The sequence below is a fragment of the Benincasa hispida genome, chromosome 9 (genome assembly GCF_009727055.1).
Source record: "Benincasa hispida cultivar B227 chromosome 9, ASM972705v1, whole genome shotgun sequence".
Classification (NCBI taxonomy): Eukaryota; Viridiplantae; Streptophyta; class Magnoliopsida; order Cucurbitales; family Cucurbitaceae; genus Benincasa; species Benincasa hispida.
The window spans coordinates 40,519,651-40,544,011 of NC_052357.1; the positions used below are offsets into that span (position 1 = coordinate 40,519,651).

Genomic DNA, 24,361 nt, shown 5'->3' on the forward strand with positions numbered 1-24,361 from the left:
TTATCGTTTAGCTAACTTCACTTTAACATAATGACCTTTTCTTTTCCATCTTAAAATTTAGGTATAATTTCAAATAAGTTTGCTATATTATTTAAGCATCGTAATTTAGGTATAATTTCAAACGAGGGTAAATAAACATCATATTTAAGCATTGAACACGAAAAACAAATACCCCCAACACCTAATTCACAACTATTCAACTCAATATTATAATAAGTATTTCTAACCCTATAACAAGTGTCAAAATGAACATAGTTTGTATTAACAATCTCGAGGTTAAAGGATTCCAGCCTCATTTCGAATAGGAAAAAATAAATAGATAAACTGCCAGAAAGAAGATATGACAAGAATGGCCATTTATTAATGAAGTTCAGAATGGGCAGTAAAATTTCAAAAAGTTCATATATTAAAAACGAAAAGTGTCTCGCCCTTAGCCAATCAGCCATTCATTCATTTCATTGAGCGGCTGAGGAAATCTCAACAAAAGGAATTTTGCAGAACTTTGTGCCAAAAACTCGAGACACAATGTACCTTTTTTTCAAGACCCAAAAAAAGCCAAAAAGTCTCTGCAGATTGATGAGTTTCTATTGTACACAGCCAAAATGTAAAAAGAATAGTGTTACAATGGAAAACGAAAAAAAGCCCGGTTTCGACTACGGTACCTCTTTGTTTCTTTTGGCCTCTCTGTTTTCAGCAGGTCCATGATGATGATCTCTTGATCAGTGGCTTCATTTGCTTGTCCTCTTCAAGTGAAATCATCCCCAAGTGTGATGGATCTTCCAACATCATCTTTGCAACCAAGTATCCAGCTATCGACCATGTCTGGTATTTCCTTGCTTGTTTTCCAATGTATCTTCCTAACTTTCCATCATAGTATTCGGGCCAACTATCCTTCAGCAAACGACTCTCGGCTAGCTCGATGGCTCTTCTAGCAATCTGTGGTCGTCCAGTTTTAATGCAGGCGGCTGTTAGCAGCCATAGTAGCACTGCATCCAAAGCAAGGAGAAAGATGTTAGCATGAAAAAACAAGCCAAAAGATGAGATTAACAACCAAACTCCACGATCTTTTACTGCAATACGCAATGCAGTATCGGTAAATGATGATCCTGACTTTCTGTCTCATGAATCGCCTGCATTGAGTAATGAAAATATCCATATGTATAATTTTATGCTAGAACTAGAATAAGATGCCAAGCCATCTTCAGATGCTTTGAAAATTCTAACCACTATTTTCCTTCCCAATTTCCACATAAAATCAGGTGTCCACAGAAAATTATGGATACTTGCTGCCCTCCAATCTTAAGTTTGAATATGCAGCAAATATCAAGGATCTTTTCCAACAAGAAAATTTAGGAAAAATTCTGGTGTTGCCCTTTCGTAATCTCTCACAACACTTGTTGCCATTTTATAATTTCATACCATCAATGAAATTGTGATTGAAAAGAAATTGATAATCATACTTGATACTCCAACGACGTTGGAAAGGAACAACAGGATTTTAAGAGGGGTTGAGAGAACTAGTGATGAGCTACGGAAGTTGGTTGGATTTAACTTTTCGTTATGGGCATCCATTAATCAAGTATTTTGGAATTTCCAGCACAGGGACAACGCCTCTTTCTCCCTCATTGATGATAGTCTGGGCATCCATTAAGGTTAGGGTAACCCTTGGATGGTTCACGTTCACTAAGTAATGTTATTATACAACCAGGAACCAGCAAAGTTCTCGGTTTACCAGATAACTGTGACGGCAAAATAACTAAAAGAATAAGGATGGTTTTATCGGTTCACAAGAAAGATGTAAGACCTTCAATATCAACGCAGCAAAAGACTATTACTAAACGAAAAGCAAATAATGCTGGAAAATTGATCACGACTGGTACCTTAACTTCACAAGGAATACTCATTATTATCTTGATGTGGGGTCTAAAGTGATAGTTTTGGGGACTAGATTTTTCATTATCAGCATGATAAACATGAAGATTGGAGAAAGCCATTCATAACACTAACATTCATCCAATAAATCTTATCAATGTTATGCTTACCTTGATTCATAACACTAAAGTTCTTGCAATAAATCTTGTTAATGTTTTATGGAATCATCACGTCTAGCAGGGGTCTAGAAAATTTGACATTTGTGTAAAATGAATAAAAAATATAAGATTAAAAAAAAGTTTGCCATAGTGAAACTCATCCATAGCTATTTCTCGTAGTTACCATTTAAGTTCATGAAAACACAGGTTTAGTTCTGAGAGAAATAGAAAGGGGAGAGAAAACTCTGAGAGTAAAGAACAAAAAAGTTGATTTGGGGAGGCAGAGAGAGAGAGAAACCAAGAGATAGAAGAACGAGAAAGGGCCTGTTTGGAATGATACTTAAAAATCTTTTTCTAAAAACTCGAAAAGTCGTTCCAAATAGGTCCAAACTAAGAGAGCTACTTTAGACGGAGCTGAAAGATTAAAGGAAAAAAAGATTAGGCAATTCACCTCATTCTTTTTCTTTTACTCCTTCTCTTTATCTTTTCTTTTCTTTTTTTCCTTTCCTGTTACCCTAGGATTTTCAAAAGATAACTATCATCGTGAGCACATGCTTCATGCCTCAAAAGGCCCAGAAGAACAAACCTAAATGCTTGTCTTAGCAAGTTTCCCTTGTCTTAGGAGGCACCTAGCTGCATCCTTCTTAAAACCGGACTTTATAATTACAAAAAAGTGATTTAGATTCTTTATAGATGAAAGTTATATATAGCCCCCAGAAATTCACCAGTTTGCAATTATCATTGTGGAAATTTTTCAAAAAGTACTTGTCTAATACTTTTTCTGTTTTATCATTTAGATTCCACCTCAGACCTCTAGGCTAGAAGCTATAATCTAGTAGTGGATAAGCTTAACGCTTCAAGAAATCATTAAGGGGAAGAAAAAGACAGTTTCTAACACTGTCTTCTTGAGGTCAATAAAATTGATGATTGGCAAATCAAAGTGCATGAAAGGCACTGATGCCCGTGCTAATTCCAAGCCAACAATGTCTGGCACAGTTTATTTTAATTATACCTAAAGCTATTATTAGAAACTCTTACGGATTAATTATAAGAAACAAGATGAGCTTTTTTATAACTTGAAGAGAGAAATGAGTGAATGAACAAACCTGGCCAAGATCCACCATTATGGTAGCTCCACCTTGTATTCTTCGGATCACAACCAGTAATAATTCGCCACTCATGGCTTTCTATGGCAGGATATGATATTTTCAAAGGCATTTCTCCAACCAGCTCTTCCCAGCGTGATTCAATAAGATCCATAATAGCCATTGATTGCTCAGGGGTGGCAAGAGATGATAGAATTGCAACACAATTACCTAAAGCAAACCATCTAAAGTCCATTCGTGCAGGACTAACGTTACCAACAAAGTATCCGCCACGTGTGGGCATGAAATCAAACACCCATTCTGGGATTGAATCTGGGATGACATTGAACTTATTTACAGCTGTATGTGAATACTCTTCAGTTTTATAACGGTAGATGTCGTTTAGTTGCTGGAAATCAAGCCAGAAATAACTCCTCATGTGATAACTTAAGGCATGCAAACGCTTCACAATACGCTCTATGCACTCTTTTCCTTCAGCATCATGTTTCAGCATAGCCAGAGCACATCTCAAGGCCATGAAGAAAAGGGCTTGAATTTCTATAGGATAACCATATATACCCTGGGGAAAAAATATAAAGTTAAAATACATAGGTAAGGTAAATATTTCCCAGAAACAGCTTGTGTTCTTTAAATTTAAACACCATAGCTGCAAAGCAGTCAATGATAAGGTTATCTATTGCTTTTAACATCTGAAATAAAATCACAGAAGGTTCCAAGAAGATTGATATTCGTGGACCAACATTTGTCTAGTTGATGAGGTGGATGTCTTATCCTTCCATACTTTGTTTTATGAGTATCAGAACATTTTTCATTAGAAACACGACATTTCAAATATCAAAGAAATATGCAAAAGAAGCAGAAGACCAACGCCAAGGCCAAAGTAGTAACAAGAAGAAAGCCCTCCAATTAGTCAAAGTATCATCTATGGCTAAATTATCCCAACAAAAATAAATTAATTAATTAAAAAAAGAAGACAACTTTTGTGAGTAGACACCAAATTATTAAAATATTGTTACTTATCCAAAACAAAAAAAATGCATAATGCTATTGAATTTTTAAAACAAAACATATCAACGCATATAGGATTACCTAAGATTATGAATTATACCAAACTGCACTAATGAAGTACAAAATCTGATTCCCAAAAATTATACAAAGGCAGCAAAAACGCACTTCTGGGTAGAAAAAGTTGTCTACATGACTGAACTACTAAAGATGTTAATTATAGCTTATGCTGGACTAAAAATAATGGTTTGCAAATAGATAAATTCAGGACAGCTGATTAAATTAATCCCCCGATTTTAAAGACTGAGGCAATCAACACAATTTTAAATTGACCGTGCAGCAAGATCTCTTTTCTGCCTTTCCAGTTAGACAAGGAAATAAAGTTGAAGGAAGAAGGATGAAATCACAGTTTAAACCCTTATTAATTGTTTTAATGGTAGGCATCATCACATTACAGTCCACTGAAGGGAAAATAACAGCTGAAGAAGTTAGCTCTTCGAATATACATGCTTCAGTAAAAGACATAGTGTTCTGATAAATACTTATGCAGGACCACTTGTGTTCATTAGGCATTAAAAACGTTAATACTTTACGATGTCAGAAGCCATGCAATATAAGCCATCAAAGCACATCCCACGGCAGTAACACAACACAATAAAATCATTTGTTTGCATCACACAAATAATTTCATGCAAATAAAAACCAAGTCCAAGAAGTCAACAGTTAGATCATTAAAAGACGTCCTAGAGAGAAATATAACAAGCTCTAGAATAAAAAATTTAAGGACATTGTTGTGACTGCCTCCTCATTCTGTAACCTTTTTTTTTCCTTTTTCCTTTTTTGTATGGATTACCCTATTAAAAATCAACTGATGTCATTAACTTATAAAAACTTCATTCTTTTTAGAAAATTTCAGTTGTTACATACAGAGAAATCACATAATAAATTTTAATTAAAAGTATTATCAAATGATAATTATGTAATATGAAATGAAAAATAGCTAAGAGTAACTTCATAACGAGCAAAAGATAAAAAGAATTTTACCATTCTTCGATCAATCATGGAGCATCCATCAGCACAAAGTAGAGTTGGGAATGTATCAAACCCCTCCGAAAGACATAAAGTTAAAATAAGTCTCATTCCCTTCTGACACTCTGGTGTTTCAGCCAGAGATAGATCACCTGTTGACTTTGTATATGCACGGAGAAGAATGATCCACCAGAATCCAGAGTCAACAGGAGCAACTCTTCCTATCGCACTCTCTCCAAAATCAGCAGCGATGGTATCTGTTTTTCTAACAGGATCATGAAGAACCTTAAAGCTAGCTGGCATTGCACCTTCCCCAAGCTTGAATCTGTCTATTCTTTTTTCCCATCCCTGAAGCTGCAGAGTCTTTAACAGGAAGTTCTTAACTATTTCAGGTTCCCCGTTCATCAGAAAAGCCAAAGCACTTGGTACAAAATCCCGAACAAAAACCTGAGAGAAAAGCAATACAAGCGATATATAATTCAGACTTGTGTTAAAGTCATTACTAGTATACGATTATTATTATTATTTTTTTTTTTTTTTACAGAAACAACTGCAAGTATACAATTAGTTCTTATCAATTACATAACAAATTGTGGTAAGAAATGGTGCAAGGGGCTCCAGTTTTATGATTTAACTAACTTATATGGTTGTCTATGACTATTCTTTCCATAAATTGTAAATATAGAAGAAAATCAAACTTTTTGAGTTAAAGTTCTCGATGCATTTTCTAGCCCACAACTTACCTGATAAGTTCTCTGACTTTTAATTTGAACTTTCTCAACAGAAGATAATAATATCTTCCACCTAATATATTAGCTATTCATAATTATTCTACAACACTGCAGTCTCCAGATTCACATGATTGGGGCATCTAACATGTACCAAATGGAACATCAAAATCATTATCGGGTTTTTTATTGGTTGCAAAGGTATCAACCTGATCATAATTCAAAACTTCCTCCGAGGCATGGTCGTATGCTGCAATGGTTCCAACTGGTTGGCCACGAAAATACACCAAGGATCTCCGCAAAGCCTCCCATGCTTCAGCAATCATTGGGTGGGGCTCAAACGAGTTTCTGGTAGATGAAGCTGGGGTATCGAAACCTGACCTTCCACCAGGTGAATAGGAGCTCTCAAAGTTGTCCAAGCCTCCCCTAGCAAGGCTGATGGACAGCTCACTGAGGGACCTCTCATCAAATGATCTTTGCCTCTCAATATTGAGCTTAGGCTTATCAAGAAGTCGAGAAAGATCATAATCATCCATCTCAGAGATCGAGCAATGAGAGCTCACATTTCGAAGTCCCAGCCCATCCATTTCCTTTTTCCTCTGTCTGCGTTATGAACAGAAAGTTACATCAGAGAGAAACGGTTAGTCATTCATTAAACCACAAGCGTTTCCAGAGCACAATAATAATATTTAAAAGAACCAAAGGACAACCCTCAATTTTTCCAATTCAAAACAGAAACGTAAAGTTGATTGGAAAACCGGCCTTCTATGCTACACGGGCAAAAATACACGAACGTTTAACACTAAAAAGAAAAACGGAAAGAAAACCCATGACTAAAAGAAGGAAATAAAAAAACGTATCATGTCGCCAAGCATCGAAGGAATGTAGACAGATATAGAAACGCTCATTAATTACTAGCAAGTTGATTTGCAAAAACTAAAATTCTCTATTATATTACAAGACATACAGCATATCATCAAACTCCTTTCTAATCCTTTCAGCAAGACGAAAATGTAAAACTGGCCGAAAGAAAAAGCATTTTAGTACGTACAAATATATACACACACTCCATCGCCACAGAAATTATTAACTAATCAACTAGCAAAATAAGAAATCACAAATAAATCAAAGACCAAACCAGAAAAGATCCTGGAGAGAGCAGAGCGAAAACACAAAAACGATAGCAGATCAAGAACACGATCAGGAAAAACGCGGACTCAAAACCGGAAAGAATAAGCTAGAAAAACAATTTCCAGAAAGAATTAAAAAAGAACAAACATCAGAAGATGAGAGCCAAAATCCAGGAGGTAGAACAAACAAACAGAGATAGACATCCATTCAACAGCGTCCAAATCATCAGATCTGAAGCTCAACGAAGGATCAGACACAACAAACCACAACAAAAAAGATAAACATAAAGAGACAGAGAAAGAGAGTATACCTGAGAGAGCAGAAATGAGGAAGGCGAAGCAAGGAGAAGGAGCAGCGGCGGTTGGGCGGAAAATGGTGGCCGGAGAAGGAAGAAAGTTTGGGGAGAGTGAAGGGGAGGGAGAAAAAAAGGAGGAAAAGGGGGAAAAAGAAAAGACGCTGTCAACAGCTGGTATTTATAGCTGAGGAAGCGGGAAGGGGACCGTCCCAGTCCGTATTTCTCTCTCTAATCCAATTCCAAACTAACACATCGGAGTTCCAAACGTAAGGAGAGAGAGTTTAGCGCCACCGGGAACTGCCGGTGACCTGTGTCTGACGTGGACAAAACGACGTAGTTTTCTGGCCAACGTCTGACAATTTTGTCGTTGCAGAATTAAATATTTAATAAAACGGGGCCTAAATTAATATTCCTTTATTATTATTATTATTTTCTTAAGGAAAATGTGGGGTGGGTGCGGATAGTGATTTTTTATTGTACAAAGAAAGGCGATGGGGGAGGGAAGGGGAGCTCATTTATAGGAGAAATCAAGAGCGTGATTTTTGACTAAATCAAGAAGATTGCGGGTAGGTGAGGGCATTTTTTATTTTTTTATTTTTTCTTTATTTTTTATTGTTTCTATTTTGTGGATAAATTTTTCCACATGAACCTATCTTCGATATTCTATCTAATCTTTTTAGGGTTATTTTCGTTATTATGTTAACATCCTTCGAAATCTGTCCATCCCGATAAAAGAAAATGATATATATGTTGAGTTGTATGTCTTAAATCTCGCAGTTTATAAAATTAAAATTACTTTATTTGTAATAAAGAAGTTATTGAAGTTTATTCAATAAAACTGTTATTGAATATGTAAATTGTAATTTAAAAACTAAATTCAATAAATTAAGATCTATAGCTATTATATTGCATTATTGAGTTGATAAAAAAAAACCACAAGCTTTCAGCTGAGTTTCACATGCAATTTTGATTAAATTGCTGAGATTTTGAGTGAAGGAGTTCTTTAACACTTAGACACCAAACCAGAAAATTCTCTAGTTTTTCCCTTAGAATTCTTCTAATTTTGGATCCCACCATCCAATCTAAGAGTCTAAGAAATAGTACGGAAGATCAAGTGGTTGTCTACGAACTTTTAGTATGAAGATTCAAGCTGGAACTGAAGGATTAAAGGGTTCTTCAAAGATATACCTCTGAAACTCTATTCTCTTTATATGAACTTGCATGTTTCTTTGCTAAAATTGATGGAATTAGAGTGCTTAAGATCTTATTGCTTCCACATGTTGAATGTCAATACCATCAATATGGACTTTCATGGAAGTAACCATCTAGGCTCTGTTTAGTAATTATTTGGTATTTTTTTTTTTTTTTTTTTTAATTAATCCTCTTCCTAATATTTTGCCCCCAAATCATAAAATTGGATTAATTTTTCTTTTTTAATACTTAAGCTTATTTTCTCCTTGTTTCTTCCAATGATATGCATATCTAAGTACAATGGTTGAATTCTTAGTCAAATTTCAAAAACAAAATTAAGTTTTTTAAAGTTCTTTTTTTTAGTTTTCAAATTTTGGTTTGGTTTTTTAAACCACTAGTAAAAAGTAGATAAAATAAGAAGAAATTTAGAAGTAAAAATAGTGTTTATAAGTTTGATTTTTTTTAAAAAAAAAAAAAAAACAAAATTGTTACCAAACATTGCCTAAATAATTATTACCATACAGAGCCTCAATTTTTTAATTTTAGTTTTTTGTAATTTTTTTTTCGAGATTTTAAATTTTGTAATAATTTAGGCCCCAATGAATAATTATTTTTTTTTTAATTGTTGCATTGAATTTTTAGTCAAATTCTAAAATCAAAAACAAGTTTTTAAAAAACTACTTTTTTTATTTTCAAATTTTAGTTTGATTTTCGAAAACATTAATAGAAAGTAAATAGCAAAGCAATAAATTTAGAGGTAGAAAGTGTTTTTATAGGCATAATTTTAAAAAATCAAATGGTTACCAAACATGATATTAAAGATTAAGTTGTTATAACAGCAACAATCTCGATATAAAAGTTTTAAACAATATTCTCAGCTAATTTTATGTCTTCTTGTGGCCGAACAAGATAACGAGTTATTCATAAAAAATCATGAAGCTCGACCAATTGCAACAACATCATCCCTAAGAGAATGCTATGAATTTTTAATAATTCTTCTTTTCTTGAGATCTTTTATCTCGAATTCTTTTTTAAGATAATTGATTGCCTTTGAAAACTCTTCAAGAGTTTAAATTATATTTAAATCATCAACATATACCTTTATAATAATAAACAGCACATATGTGATACAATCACCTAGGTGAATATTTGTTGAAAGAAAAATATCAAAATAATTCATCCATGTGTTTTTGAAAAAAAGTCATATTTTGAAAATATATTGAGAATAAATTCTTACCGAATAAATTTGAACTAAATCATAATTTTATAAAAGTTTAAACACAAAAAGTATTTTGAATTTTTTCGTTTTTTTTTTTTAAAAAAAATAAAGTTCATTACATAAGTAGACTGGCAAGTCTTTTTTTTATTATTAGTATTTATTTTTAATATTCAAGAAAATAAAAGATTACATCATAGGAGTGAGGTGGAGATTGAAACCTAGGGTCTCTTGGAGGAAAATATGGTTAAATCATCAATCTGGTGGTTGGTTTTTTTTTTTTTTTTTTTTTTATTTATAATAATTATTATTTTTTAATTTGGTTTGCTTTTATTTTGATGCTATTATTACCAAAAAAAAAAATAATTTTATTTCTATAACTTCTCTACTCTTCTAATTTGTTTCTAGTTATAAATACATATCCCATTTGTCAAATTTGGCACATGTGAGTAAAAACGTTATATGAAACAAAGTTATACACAAAAATTGATTAATTATGATATATGAGTATTAACCAAATTGAAACTTTTCTCCCTTTTATTGTTAAAAAAAAAACAAACTAAAACTTACAAAATAAAAAAAATACCAAATTTAGAACCCAAGAATTAAATTAACAATTGAACCAAGCTATATTTAGCAAAATATTGTTACTGATTAGTACTTTTATTACCAATGTTGAAGGTTTAATTTATGAAAATGTTGATGGAAATCTTGATATATTCACTTTTATGGTAATGATTTAAATTTATTTAGATTTTATTGCGAAATAGAAAATAAACTAAAAGTAATTAATCTACTACGAGTTGCTAAAAAACAAATTAATCTATCATGAGCAAACATCCTATATTTTTTAAAAAATTGAAAAAAAATTATTAAATAAAACTTTAAATTCTTTTATTCACTTTTTTATTAAAAATTGAAAAATATATGTATAATTAAGATAAAATTTGGAAGTCAACATAAACATAAAGTAACTGACATAAAATATATATTAACAACATAAAATTGCATCATTTTCTTAATTTATATTTACTCTTTCTCAAATTCGAAGGTTCAACATAAAATCACATCTTCTATAAAGCTGTGAAATGTATATATCAATAATAATAATAATAATAATAATAATAATAATAATTATTATTATTATTATTTTGCAAAGGTATCCCAATTACTTTTAACGTTTAAAGAATAGATAAAATGTCAATGACATTGACACAACGATGTTTTAAAAAATCTGACATGTGATTTAAAACTATAACTAAAAATTTTAATGTATTAAAAATATATAATAAGCATCTCGTTATATTTATTTATTTATTCGTGACTTTAATGTCTTTATATTAAATATTGTTTTTTTGGAGATAATATCCTTCTTTTTCTTGAAAAAAAAAATCTATTATTCAACCTTTTATTTTGTCAAAAACTTTGAATTTATTACACAAAATAAAATATTAAATTTCCAAAAAAACAAAATCTATCACTTATAATTTTATTTAGAACTTTTTTCAAATATAGTAAAATGAACAAAAATATTTATAAATATAACAAAATTTTACTATTTATTTGCGATAGACCTCAATAGTCTAGTCTATCTATGTCATGATAGATCCAAATAATAGTCTATTGTAGTCTATTGCATATAGACAGTAATATTTTGTTATTATTTGTAAATATTTTCAATAGTTTTATCATTTAAAATAATTTTTTTATTTAATTAAAAAATGTCCAAACTTAATATATTAACTTTAATCAATTGGTAATTAGAAAATACTTAAGATTTAAATAATTGTTAATAACGTGCTTTATAAATCAAGGGAAAAAAACATTATAATCCTGAAAATGTTTTTTTCAAAATGCAATGAGTTATAATTATATTATATATTTTAAAATAAGAAAACAACAAAAATAAATTATACTCTAATAGTGATACACATGATTTTCTTTTTCTTTTTTTTTATGATAGTAATACACATGAAAATATGAGTTAATCTCCATAGCCATAATTTATATTCTTGAAATTAAAATATTGGGTGTCTTTTCAAGCTTTCATATCCTAGCGACTTGCAATAACAAAATGTTTAATTAAGTGAATAAATCTGACAAATCTTATCCAATATATTATTTTAATATACCTGTAGGGTTGAGAAAGGACGTTTTATTTAAATATTGCAATTGAAAAAACAGTGAAATATGGTATTTTTAAAAGTAATTAGAGATTTGTAGTATTGTGACAACTTTTTGAGAAGGTTTGAGGATAAAAATAAAAAGTTAAATCGAGGGTTGAAATCAACCTAAAGTAAGTCGAGGGTTGAAATCTCGACCTAAAAAAATTGAAAAGCAAGTCGATGATTCAAGACTCGACTTACATAGGTCGAATCTTCAATCCTCGACATCCTGTTACCTCAGTCGAATCCTATCACTCGCATGCACTTACTATCTCAAGAACCTGCATGTCGAATCGTCGCCTCATTTTAAAGCCACTACAAACCTCAACTTTAAAGCCTTTCTCCATCTGCCTACCTGCTACTTTTGATCCGTAGGTCGAGTTTTACGACATATTATCACCATCGATTCTGTTTACGACACATTGTCAGCAACTTCAATTAAAAAAAAATACAAATTCAACACAGAATTATGCTTATCGTGTCAAATGTCAGTTCCAAATTTGAAAGTTTAATAAAGCCATTGAGGACATCAAAGGAATAAATCGGAGCTGTCTAAGTTTTTTTTACAACATTGGTATTGAATAATTGACTCAAGCACATGGTAGAGGGTTTAGGTATGGGTGGATGACGATAAATCTATGAGAATGCATAAATGGATTCCTCAAAGGAGCTCAAATATTATCGATAAATGATCTTGTTCAAATAACATTCTTCAAGTGCATAAATTATTTTGAAAAAAGACGAGAGAAAATAAGAGTTGCTTTGGAGTATCAAGATAAATACACCCGATAATAATTTTTTCAACAATTTGTTTCAAATATATTTGTAATACTAAGTGAGTAAATATTCAGGTACGTACATGAAAAAAATTAATAAATGGGTTGCAAGATCTAGTAAACACAAAGTACGGTCATATGATTGATATGAAGGTGTATTTCATGTGAAGAACTAGATGTCAAAGCCTCAATGCTAAAGGAGGAAATGTTCAAATGCTGAGGCTAAATAGGTCCGAGCGATACTATTCATGTAACAAATGGCAAACGTTTGACATTCCATGCTCACATTTTATGGCGGTTTGCTCACGTTTTAACATGAACTATGAAGATTTTATTGAGAATTACTATAAACTGTCAAGTACGTTGTATGCTACTCTCCTCAATTTAAACTTATACCGCATGAAGATTACTTGACCACGCACCCTAATATATATGTCTTACATGCTGACCAATCGTTATTGAAGAAACCTGGTAGACCAAAGAATTCACAATACCATAACGAGATGGATTGGACAGAACCAAGCGGTCGACTACGATGTGGGTTTTGTAATCAATTAGGTCATAATCAAAGGAAATGTTCTTCATTACAAAGATAGACTCCAGACAATTAAAGATTTTTATTATTAATATTTTTATCTTGTAAATACTATTTTTATTGTGTAGTTTATTTTTTATTATAATTTATTAAGTTGGACATTATGTTTATGTTTTACTCGAGAAATAAATAATTTTTTTCTTTTAGATCATGTCTTTAAATCCGGGATTGATTCATTCTGATATTTTGTATAACCAATTGATTTATCGATCATTAGTTGTATGGGAAGATCATACCATTAGCGAGATATCTTGTAGACATCGAGAGGCAGTTGCTCATCGCACTATCCCACTCCACCCTAGAATACTACCATTACTTCGTATGTCTTGATTTTATAGAGTTTCCAGATTGGGATTCATTCAGCTAGATTGGCATCTCATCACAACACTGATCGAGGGATGGAGGCCTGAGACACATACATTTCATGTGCCAACTGGAGAGTGACTATCACTCTACAGGACATAGAAGTGTTTTTGGGTTACTTGTTGATGGCGAGTCAGTTTTCGGAGTAATGCATGATGACTGGTTGAATATTTGTCAACTGTTACTTGGTGTGACCCCACCCGCCTATAAAATTAAGAGGTTAAATCTGACATGGTTAGGGACACAATTCCGTGAGCTTGCTAATAATGTAGACGAGGAAGTCATCCTGAGATATACGCAAGCATATATACTACAGATGATGGGTGGAAGTCTGTTTTCTAATAAATCAAGTCAATTCGTCCACTTGATGTTCCTGGCATTGTTAGTTAACCTCTATGATGCGGGACGGTATTCTTGGGGTAGAGCATGTTTGGCATGGTTGTATAGACAACTATGCAAAACAACAAAACCTAAAGTTTGTAAAATCGCTGAGCCTCTGATACTTTTACAATTATGGGCTTGGAACGATTTCCAACAATGGCTCCATAACTCCAACAAGTAAATGACGCGAATTAGTTAGACAAGCCTACAGTTCTCTGTTTATTATTTTAATTCAATTTAATTTAACAAATATTTTTATATAATTGATTTAATTAATTGAAAATCTAAATTATTAATTTAAAAATATAGGTGGAGAGATAAATTTTGTCTGATTAGGACAACTACATATGTAGTTAGTCAGTACATATACATGTTGTTCTGCTTCAACCTGATCATGTAAATTAATACTGAATCAAATTGAATTTTTATTAAAAATTTTTAATGTATTTGTCTTCAATATTTTTTAATATAATATTTTATGTTTCAGATTATTTGGGAACCTTACAAAGCTGTCATGTACACTTTGTCCAATTTCTGTACAAACGATCAAAACATATGGTGGACGATAAGTTCTCTCATATGTTTTCACATTGATGAGTGACATCTTGACATGATAATGAGACAATTTGGTTTCCAGTAGGATGTTTCATCGCCTTGTAATACCGAACCCCTACTATATGACATCGACTTAAGAACTGGATATTGGTCTGAAAAAATTGCACATTTGGTAGTGCAATGGCACTATCGTGCAAGGTTATTGCAGTGGAGTTTCTATTGGGTAATTTGATAGGGATCCACTTAAAATTACATCAATTGGTATAATAATATTACAAGATGCTACGTTACTCGTCTGGGAGTAGCTGTGGCTCATCTGGTATATAAATAAATATTGTCAAATTATTTTTAATTTAAATTTATTTTAAATATTGTCTAATCGTTTTATAATTCACAGAGATCTAACAATAGTAGCCTCCATAATATTGCAAATGATCCAAACCAAGTTCTTACTATATGTAGTAACAACGATAGCTATATGGAGGAGATAGATTATATGTATGATATACATATTGCTCCTCCTCCAATTCCTAGACGTAGGGGACCTGCTCGAATAGAAGAAGATGAGTTTGATGAGGTCACCCACAATGTGGAAGAATTGCCTTCTATGACGCAGACGTAGAGCCAGACAGGTTATGTCAGTCTGATGATGATGATGCCAACATTTGGTTCAGGATATTATGATTCAAAGGTCGGTCCATCATCTTCATACCTGCATGGATATGAGCGCGACTATGGAGAGCATAATGAATATTTATACTATGAAGCACCTGCAGAGGTAACAGAGCAACATCAAGAGGAACTAGAGCAAATTCAAGTTCAAAGTCGACGACCACAACCAACTCGAAATCGACAACGTCTGCCTTGTAGGACACATTGATTTTTTTTTTAATTTTTAAATGAATGAGATACATTAAATTGTTGTATTAATATGAACATTTTCATTTTATTATTTTCAAATTATAGAAGAAAAAATGAATGAGAATTTATTCTTTTTTTTATTATTATTTTTAAATGAATGAGAGACATTAAATTGATGACGTCAACCTTGTTGTTATTATTAAGAAACATGATAACACAGAGTACCTTAAACAAGTAAAAAAATAACATGTTGGAAAGATGATTTTAAGAAAATGGTGGTCAAGACTTGAACACTCGACGTGCATTTCTTAAAAAGAAATGTCAACCTTTGTCGAGTGTTGAAGTCTCGACATATAGAAATTAAACAAAAAAAAGTGTACAAGTCAAATAAATAAACTACCATATTACTCTAAGTAGTTTTGAAACCACAATATTTAGCTAATTAGTTTTAAAAACTACAATATTAATCCAATTTTCGATTGAGAAAGTTATATTTATTAGATGTCCTATAGTTTTAATTACCATTTTTTTTGCTTATGACTTTTCGAAGCCAAGATATGTTCCATTAGGCTTTTATTTGAGTGATTTAGGTAAAATCAACATCAAATACTAAAAATTAATTTTGATTTAAATCTTATTATTGATCATATTTTCTTAAAAAAAAATATCAATACCTATTTCATTACCACTTTAGTTTCTTGCGGTTAATATTTTTTTTATTCAAAAAAACACAAAATATAAGACAATTTAAGTATAACTCTATCGATAAGACACCAACTACTAAATCTAAATGTCGATGGTTCGATTTCCTATCTAAATTTGTTGAACTAAAAGTTAAGTATATAGTGAATACAAACCTAATGTAAAATACATTTTTTTTTACTTTAATAATAGGTGTTTGCATCGGAGAGTACTTGAAGCTACAACGATACATATCGTGTGCTAATATGAGCATGATTATGTAAAACTTATATGAGAAATTTTTACAGATAGGAAAAGTGCCAAACTATTTATTGAAATAGCAAAAGAAAAAAAAAATGATAGACATCGATAGACTTCTATCAACCTCTATCATTGATAGATTTCTATCAACCTCTATCAATGATAGACTTATATAAGTTTTTATCACTGATACCATCGATTATAGACTTCTATTAGTTTCTATTACCAATAAACTTCTATCAATTTCTATCAATGATAAACTTCTATTAGTTTTTATCATTGATAGACATTGATAGACTTCTATCAAGATATAGACTTGTATTAGTTTCTATCAATAATAGATAGAAATCTATCAGATAGATATTGATCACAATTATAATTAAATTTTACTATTTGTGTAAATATTTTTTTCTTATTTTTTTAATTTTGAAAATTCTCCAAATTGTACCACCGACTTCGAAATTAAAATTTTGATAATTAACTTGTACTATTTTTTTTTAAGGTTGAAGGTTGATATTTCCATCCTCGTTAAACTAATAAAAAAAATAAACATTTGTTGAATGGACATTCCACATGGGTATAAATTAGAAAATAATTAATGTATCCCAAATCTCGAACTTGATAATTATAATCTTTATTTGTGTGTGTGTTTTTTTCCCTCCGAGTAGGTGTATAAATTATTTAAAGTAAGTAATAATATCATTAAGGAATTTCCCCCCATTATATAATATAACTTAATTTCCTTGTTTTGGGGCTAAATTATGAGCAGTCAAATAAGAAAGGAATATTTTATCCAAAAAATGAATATTCATTAATTAACATGCATAATATGAATTGAATTTATTTAACATGTTAATTATAAGATTTAAATGGTTGGGTAGTCAATAGCTCAAGATGTAATGTTAATGGACCGTTTTTTAGACAGTTGTAAATATAGACATTAGACCAAAAGTATTAATCGATATAATATAATATAAAAAAAATTACAAATATGACCAAATTTAAATAGTCTATCAGTGATAGACCATATTATTGATAAGAGTCTATCAATGATAGACTAGTAAGAGTCTATCAACAATAGAAGATGTCTAGACTTGGCTATATTTATTGTTTTTTTTAAATGATGTTATACACTTGGTTATTTCTTAAAAATGCTATCAATTATAATTTTTTTTAAGTTCAACACTTGTGACAATAAGAAATCAAACCACCACTAATATCTTATGCATTAAATTTTACTTGAATTGAACTTTGAGACAATTGTGTTTGATTATATTATTTAGTATTGTGTAAATAAATAAATATATATATATATATACGACTTAAGTGTTTGAAAACTTGTACGTTAATATTCATTTTTCAAGATATCTTTTTTCGTTGCTCTACCTGGTGAGGTTTCTAGAGTGGATTTGTAAGTCTATCTCAACTCGTTTTCCTGTCCTTTGAGATGTTGTCGTCTTTTTTTTTTTTTTTTGGAAAACAGAAATAACTTTTAAATGTTTTCATCTTTCACAATTCGTACTATTTTAGAGAATTTGTTGAAATAGTTTTTTTCAACTTGGTCCTTCCTGATCGAGATACTAGTGAGATTCAAATAAAAATTAACTTTTCTTTATCTTATATCCAAACTATGGATTTTTTGGGACTTTCTATGTGAAAAGTTGACCAAGATGAACACCGAGATTGTACATAATTTTTCCAAATATTTCCAAATATTCTCCAAATTTCCACAACTTACACCTAATTTTTGTTTCCATAATTATCCAAATTTTCAAATGGATTTATTAATGATCCAAATGGATCTCGGGTGATTGCATAAATGATCCAAATGGCCTTTCTAAATGGATCTCAGATGGTCGCAACGTGATTTCTTTATGTTAAATTTTGGGAAAGATTAAGTAAGATTTAGGAAAGATATATTGATCTCAATATTCTTCCTGATTGAGAATTTACCAAAAAATCCTAAAAAATTGATAGTTTAAATATATAAAGAAAAAAGTTAAATTCTTATCCGAATCTCGATAGTCAAATATTAGGTAAAACTTATAATTACTTTTAACAAAATTTCTTTTCTCCTCGGTATGTCTTTGAGCAGGTTTGTTAGTTCCTTCTCTCCTATGTTTTTCACATTTTTTTTTGTTGGTGCCCTGATTTTAGACTGTAAGTCCTCTTTTCATACAATATATTTACTTTACCAAAAGAAAAATAAATGTTATCATGTTTTTCTTCACATACTTCAACTATATATTGTGTTAAACGTCAAGTTCGGCGTAATTGTAAATTAGGTCATGTTTATCAATTTATAATAAAAATTGGTGTGATTATATAGGAATTTCATTGATCAATCGTAATGGATCGCAATTATAAATTTAGTTGGATTACTTGATCACGTTTACTTAGAGTTATAAATTTATCAATGTTATTGTTACCATTACTGTTATCTTTTAGGGTCAAACGGTAATGATAACAATAACGATAATAACAACGGTAAATGTGACAATTTCATATTCTCATATTATAACAGTAACAATAACAGTGACCATAACGATATCGATCACTACCGTTACGGAACATAGGTAGATGTAAATGTGATCTTTATTCAAATATGTATTTGGGATAAGTTAGGATGCTAACTTGTAGGATATTAAATCTTAAATAGATGACCACCATGAATTAAACCCATGATTCCTAAGCTTTTTGACCTTTTTTTAATGTTCCCACTATTATTAGATAATTTATTTACTATTTTCTACTCATATTAAAATTGCATGTACAATTACAAATTATTGTAATCTCTAGACTATTATAACTTATAAATTATAATAATTGTTAACTACGTCATCTTTAAATTTTAGAGTCATTGAAATGCTATCTAAATATAAAGCTTAAAATTGGCACGGATGATACCAATGTATTTTTCATTTATTATTAACATTATTATTATAATTTAGAAATAGAAAAGGCATTGACTTGAAAGTGTGAAGTAAATGTTTGCCATTTTTTATTTTATTTTATTTATTTTTTAATTTTAATTAATTAATTACTATTTTTTATTATTTATTTTTGGCAATGTTTTCATTTTTAATATATGAAATTGTACTTAACCATCATCGATTGGCTTTGTAGTATTAAAACGGCAATCCTCTATGGCTCTTGCTTTTCTATATTTTTTTAACTGCCACTTGGTAATCATCGTGGGGTCATTTGTTTTATTAGGATTTTTGAAAACTTTTGATACTTGAAATAGTTGTTCGAAAATATAACCGACATCTTTAGAAATTTAAAATTACCACGGTTGTTTTTAAAATTACTACGTTTGTTTTGCTAGATTGTCATATTGTTTTGTAGGACTTTTGTTCAAATATATCTGAAAATGATGTATTGTTCCAACAATTATTATTACCTATCTTCATATATTTTAGATATTAATTGAACATAATTTAGATTTATGCAATATGTATATGTTTTAATAGTTTAATAGTGAGAAATGGTATGATATGGGAAAATCAGTAAACTTATTTGTCAATATAGTAAAATAAGTTAAAAATAATGTAAATGTGATAAATTGAGTTTCATTATTTATGAATTTAAGGACTTTTCAAGAAAGGTACATGCTTAATGAAGATACAATCAAAGATCACTGAATCACAAACCAAACTTCATATGATCAACAAATTTAAAAAATGAAATCTTGATAGACCTTGATAGGTTGATATCATTTGTTATTATGAGATTGCACATATATAATTCCATCAGAGTCTATGGCTGACTTATTTTGTTAAGAAAAAAAGTCATATACTTGTAATTCTATTAGTGACACTTCTATATACTTTCATCATGGTCTATCTGCATGTTGAAAAACTTCTAGCACTGTATATCATTGAGAGAAATAAAATCAATGATAGACTTCTATCACTATTTAATAGTGATATAGTAAGATTATACTAAAATGCAAATATGCTATATAATGATACAAATCAAAGATCATCAAATCATAAACCAAACTTCATGTGGTCTAAAAATTAGGACAAATAAAATAAAATAAAACATTGATAGATTGATTGAAGGAATGATATATCAAGCAACGGAAGACACCGAGTTTGAGTTTTAAGCATGTTGTACATATGATATTCGAAGGAGGGTTTAAAACACATATTACCTTTGAAGATATCCTTCAAAAATTCGACTGAGATCCACCAAGAAAGAGCTTGAAACAGCGAGAGGACTACCACCGAGATCTTCTCTACTATGCTCAAGTTGGAATGTGAGGTGGAAGCACTTGAACAAGTTGAATTGATGAAGAACGAGAGCAGGGCCTTCAGTTAGTCAAATCAAAAAAGTTATTATTTTTCATTCTCTCTGATCTTCATGCATGGAGCTTGAAATATTATAGAGTAAAAAACACTGCGAATGTATAAGATCGTGGCATTGGGGCTAGCTCACAGCTAAGATCCTCAAAGAACAATTGGAATTGATTGATATTCCATCAAACATGTTAGTGGGTTTTTCCTTAAAATGATTTCAAAAAATCATTTTATTTAAATTAATTGATTTTCTAATAATATTAATTTAATATCTAAATATTAATTAATAAAAATAATCAATATCACCAATGAATCAATTTATTATTATAATACATAATTTAATTATTAATTCGATTTCTAATTTCGTTTAATTTCAATTAAATTAAACATTTAATATGTATCACATACAAATATTCGAAAAACCCTAAAATTTGAATTTGAATATTTAAATTACATAACCCTAATTTCAATAACATCAATACTCAATTTGTTATTCCAATTTTAATGAGCTAGTAGAGGAACCTAATTGACCTGTAGACCATTTGGACGCTCCACTGCAGATAATCGTAATTAATTCGTCGTTATATCTTATAATAATATAATTCTATATACTATTATTAACTTTCAACACACCTATAGCCGATAGTTGCACTCTCCATTACATGTAGATATATTTTGTCCATATAAACCATTAATTCAATAGTCGATCCTTCACAGGATCGTTCGTATTATAGCTGGCGAGAGCTGAATCAAACTTCTCACTTTCACACGAATCCAGAGAAAAACTCGACCAATTATCACATAACCCCAATTAATTAATTAATTAATATATCATATTATATTCTTACCTATAGTTTGATATCATATATCTACTATAATGTTTTCTCCTCTACGTGATATAATCATATTTATATCCAATTTCCTCCAAAATAATGTATCTCATACATTTAGTAAATCATATCATATATAATTAACCAGTTCAATTGTATCATAATTGCCTCTTGTCAATTTGAACATTTCAAACTGACCCAAAAACTTATTCTCAACTTTTATCCAAGCTACCAAAGGATCTTATGGACCTATGGCTCAAAGCTCCAACGATCGGTACGTGAATAACTGACTAAACTCTTTAGCCACGAGATCTACCATCCGTTAACTGTCAGACATTCCACTAAAGACCGACAAACTGCACTCTTCTTACCACTACATATATTTACCTGTGTCCATTGGATATAACCAATCATGAGTACAATAACCCTTCACAGATGCTCGTAAGTACAACTGGGCCAAATTATCGTTTTGCCCCTGTAGTCACATCTCACTTCTTAAGTACCACTGATCCCTCTAATGAACAAAATAACATAGTCCAATTATATGTGAACACCTCTCGGTCCAAGAGAAGGTGTGTGGTGCCACATCGTTCAACCCCTTGAATCAGCCCTTAAAGAAGCTATCTATCTACTTTCCCCTACATCGAGGAAGGAGTGAATTCTATCTTGTGTAGCTGAGTTTCTAGCTCCCAAATCAGATGAGTCCTCAAAGTGGTAGGTTTGAGTCAGTGGCCTGGCCACTCGCACCCATGAAAATCAAAGGACCGCCCTTTAATGACAGGAATTCTCAACTCACTCAGGATTGAAGTCATGTTACCTATGGTCATCCTAGGGAAGTGAAGTTTCTGTCATGAATGGTGTTATATAACGAGAGTTAACACTTCGTGGTCAGGTCTTATACAAACTCTTTGTATAGGACGCCCCCGCTCGCATGTCCCCTACAAGAATGATCAGGATTAGACCATCTGAAACAAGTCACAATACTTGTAACTATTCTATAAAGTGGGCCGCATCCGTAGCGTTACCAAGATAAGGTTTCCCTTCTATATCCATATACTACAGACCATTTTGGTTATCACTTAAGATATGATCCACTTGTATGTCACCATATACATGCTTAAGTTACACATAGACAACCAGGAATTTTAGTTTATTGGTTTGTGATAAAGCAAATAAAACATTCAACTGAGCAAAATCAAGAAGTGAAGTAAATATCATATATTATACACCACAAGAGTTTGTACAAACTATTTATAAACTACAGGACACGAGACTTTAGGGCATCAAGCCCAACATTCATAAGATAATTATCAAATATGCAAAATAGATAAAATGACACTAGAGGTTGGTAAACCAGTTTGGCGTAAAACACCTACGTCTGAGGGGCAGTGTGTCCAGGAAAGCTAGCTTCACTAATATCAATAATAAACAATTATAATGCAGTATTTATCTGTAATAGATGCACGATTATAGTGACTCTCATATAGTTTTACTACTCAACCAATAACCCATACTCCCTCTAGGTGTGAGACTTCTTCTCACGGTATCTTAGGCTCCCCCTAGGTTGTATTTTCAGTGAAAAAAATCTTAAAACTTTCCTTGAGATCGAGACTCATTCTCTTTAAGATTTGAGCTCCCTTCAAGTCTTGAGACTACTTCCCACTCGTATTGTATCTTTCCTTCTAAGAACAAAGTCCCTTTTGTTTGAATGGCTTAGGCTCCCCTTAAGCTTGAGAATCCCTTATCAAAATGATTTTCTTACCTTTAATATGAGGAACACAAAGTACGTCTTCAAGAAACTTAACTCTGTCAATACATTGTAAATGTTGACTAAATACACACCAAGTTGTTTTTCAAATACAAGCTTCACACAAAATAAAACATCTAGACTTTTTTTTTCAAAAAACTAAAAGCCTTTAAATATGTACATTAGAAACACAATGGGCAACCCTAACTTTCATAACATCACGAGCTGAAAAGGAAAAGATATCGACAGAATAAGACAGAAAAGGAAACTACCAACAAGGAAAGTATTTTGGAGGATCAACATTATTATAGACATTTCTTTTCTTGAAACCACTAATGTAGAGACACATCTCATAACATCTGAGATGCTTAAACAAATATTGTCAACCATATAAACTCTAACAAACTCCCCATTTGGTAATATTTTTTAAGCTATGACAAACTAAAACAAAATCACCAGAACACAACCATTAGAGGATTAGAACCATAATGTCATAGAAACATAACAGAACAGTCTGATTAACAAACCAACAACATCTGATAACACAAAAGAACAAGCAATAACCCAACAACAAACACTTTTCCCCTTTTGGGAAGCTTAAAAAAACAGGCAAGGAGACAAATAACACAGTCAATCATCAATATCAATATTCTGAGCATCAGAGGCATTACCCTGATTAGGATCATCCAAGGAGCCACGAAGCAAATTCAACATATCATTCACTTCTGACTTTTGAGCAAACATTTTCTGAATCAACACACCAAGATCTTTGAACTCATTTTCCAGAATATGCATCATCTTGTTCCCGCATGGAATCAAAAGAAACTCTCTAATAGGACCATTATCAATAGTAGGACCATCATAGTGAACCAGGTCAGGTACATGTTTTTCTTGATACAATCTACAACTGAAAGACAGAACAAAAGGAAAAGAATCGAGCACATCCGAGTCCTTGAGAAGATCCGACTTTTGAGCAAAAAGAATCCCACAAATAAGACGACGAAAATAAAATGGGACTTTGGTGGAATGGGAACCAACATGACGTTTGATTTGGTTAAGAATGAAGGTACCATAATTATATCTAGCCCTTGTGCCAATTTGAAAGAGGAGA

At 31.2% G+C, this 24,361-nt stretch overlaps 1 protein-coding gene across 1 annotated transcript; it reads right to left on the reverse strand.

Annotated features, from left to right (window-relative positions):
* Window positions 1–339: 339 nt before the first annotated feature.
* LOC120085741 (probable alkaline/neutral invertase D) lies at window positions 340–7,680 on the reverse strand. Its single transcript, XM_039041916.1, has 5 exons — window positions 7,340–7,680; window positions 6,108–6,501; window positions 5,186–5,617; window positions 3,137–3,695; window positions 340–986 (listed from the first exon to the last, which is right to left on the reverse strand). Exons 2-5 carry the CDS (start codon window positions 6,483–6,485, stop codon window positions 691–693), a joined length of 1,665 nt encoding a protein of 554 aa, XP_038897844.1. The 5' UTR covers window positions 6,486–6,501; window positions 7,340–7,680; the 3' UTR covers window positions 340–690.
* Window positions 7,681–24,361: the final 16,681 nt, after the last annotated feature.

Coding starts and splice junctions, on each gene's coding strand:
- LOC120085741 (XM_039041916.1), bottom strand. CDS start 6,485: ATGGATGGGCTGGGACTTCGAAATGTGAGCTCTCATTGCTCGATCTCT. Junction 5,618..6,107: donor AAGTTTTGAATTATGATCAG/GTTGATACCTTT, acceptor CTTTTCTCTCAG/GTTTTTGTTCGGGATTTTGT. Junction 987..3,136: donor TAATGGTGGATCTTGGCCAG/GTTTGTTCATTC, acceptor CTTTGGATGCAG/TGCTACTATGGCTGCTAACA.